The following is a 1,723-nucleotide window of genomic DNA, read 5'->3' as shown; positions in this document are numbered from 1 at the left end:
TACAAGACGGCATAAGCCAAAGTTGTTCTTCCATTATTTAAAAAGACCAACATTTGCTCTGAGGATTCTTTTTTGTTTTTTTGTTTTAGATTGACAAAGGACAGATGCTTGTCAGACCACTACAATCTGCACTATTTTTTTTGCGGGGGGCTACAATTAATCTACACTAACCATAAGCAGAAAATAAGTTTCTGGTGTTATCTGATAGGTGCTTAGCAGCTATCAGATTTTTCTTCCATTCTCCTCTTCTAGTTCCATCCTTTGAGTTGCTGGTCGCTTGTGAATGCATCACCTCCAGCCAGGTATTGGTAGCTGTGCCTGTTAATTTGCCGATCACACCGGATATTTTGACACCCGAGAGTGCACTACCGCACTGCAAAGTTCGGAAACACCATGGTTATGTCCCTGAACAACAACAACAACGACAACAAAAGGAGGATTAATAAAATCACATGGAATATAAAGGGCAAGAACATTAAAAGATATTACATGCTAGCTCTATGGTCTGGCTAGAGCAAGAACACTGGCAGTGGGCAGTCAAGAATAGATCAACATGATGATGGACCACTCACTGGAGATACGGAAGTGACATGTTCCTTAGTGATGCTGGGTGCTTCTTCACAAACTCCTCCCATTCCTTGGGGTCTATCCTGCCATCGCCATTGGAGTCGGCTTGACTGAATGTCTGACAGCCCAGGAGCAGTACACAGGGCATGTTAGAAGGAAGAAAATAGACCGCAAGGACAAAATACTTGTAGAGAAGTAGTAGTATCTTGTTAGTTACATTATCGACAATTGCGTCTACAGCATTATCCGAAAGGAGTAGGTCCGACTCGTCCAGGATTGCCAAGACCATCTCCTTGAGCTGTGTCAGCAGTTGAGGCAATCAGTTAGCTACTCGTTAAATTCAGCACAGTGCATGCACAACACTACAACTTTACTTATGTCAAAAAAAAAAAAAAACACTACGAATTTACCTCCACTTTCTCGATGTAGCCCGTGCCCCTCAAATCGTACAATTTGAATGCAACTGCAAAGAGAATGAAAGCAATTTCTTAGGACAAGTAGATAAATCGACAGCGAAGACAAAGTATCAGAAGATGGTTTTCTAGGCATGCGTACACGCAGTCTTGTCCGATTCAGGCGCTTTTGGGTGGAACGTGCTGAGCGACCGCACGAACTCCCCGAACTCGATGACACCGTTCCGCTTGAGGTCAAAGAGATCGAACACCCTGTCGGCGAAGAGATTCGCTCCTTTGCTGGTCCTGAACAAGGCGAGCTGGAATTCCTCCTGCACCGGGATACCATCAGACCGGGAGACGACGCCATTAATTGTTGCTGTAGGAGATCGGATGGAAAGATGTGCGTTACCTTGTGGATGAGGCCGTCTCCGACGATGGAGAAGCTGAGCTTCTTGTAGAGTTCGTACAGCGCCTCCACCTCGTTCACCGTAACTGCCACACAACAACGTCCGCAACGTTTCAGTTCAGTTGCATGCAGAGGAAAACCGATGCTATAAAGAAGCAGGAGCTTGGGAACGCGTGCTTACAGCAGGTCTGGGAGGCGAGGACGACGGGCTCCTCGTAGCCGGGCGCACGAGCGGACCGACTCGACGGCGACGCCGCCACCGAAGACGAAGCGCAGCCCATTGCCTGCTCCGGAGATGGATTGATGGATAGGCGGCCAGGCCGGCTAGAGCTAGACGATGTGGCCGGGAAGCTAA

At 47.6% G+C, this 1,723-nt stretch overlaps 1 protein-coding gene across 1 annotated transcript; it reads right to left on the bottom strand.

Moving 5' to 3' along the window:
- Nucleotides 1-314: 314 nt before the first annotated feature.
- Nucleotides 315-1,723, bottom strand: LOC124649135 (calcineurin B-like protein 4). Its single transcript, XM_047188802.1, has 7 exons — nt 1,550-1,723; nt 1,372-1,454; nt 1,123-1,291; nt 978-1,030; nt 785-865; nt 573-685; nt 315-405 (listed from the first exon to the last, which is right to left on the bottom strand). Exons 1-7 carry the CDS (start codon nt 1,647-1,649, stop codon nt 366-368), a joined length of 639 nt encoding a protein of 212 aa, XP_047044758.1. The 5' UTR covers nt 1,650-1,723; the 3' UTR covers nt 315-365.

The sequence above is a fragment of the Lolium rigidum genome, chromosome 4 (genome assembly GCF_022539505.1).
Source record: "Lolium rigidum isolate FL_2022 chromosome 4, APGP_CSIRO_Lrig_0.1, whole genome shotgun sequence".
Taxonomy (NCBI): Eukaryota; Viridiplantae; Streptophyta; class Magnoliopsida; order Poales; family Poaceae; genus Lolium; species Lolium rigidum.
The sequence above is the reverse complement of the archived record's forward strand: the minus strand, read 5'-3'. Positions and strand labels throughout refer to the sequence as shown.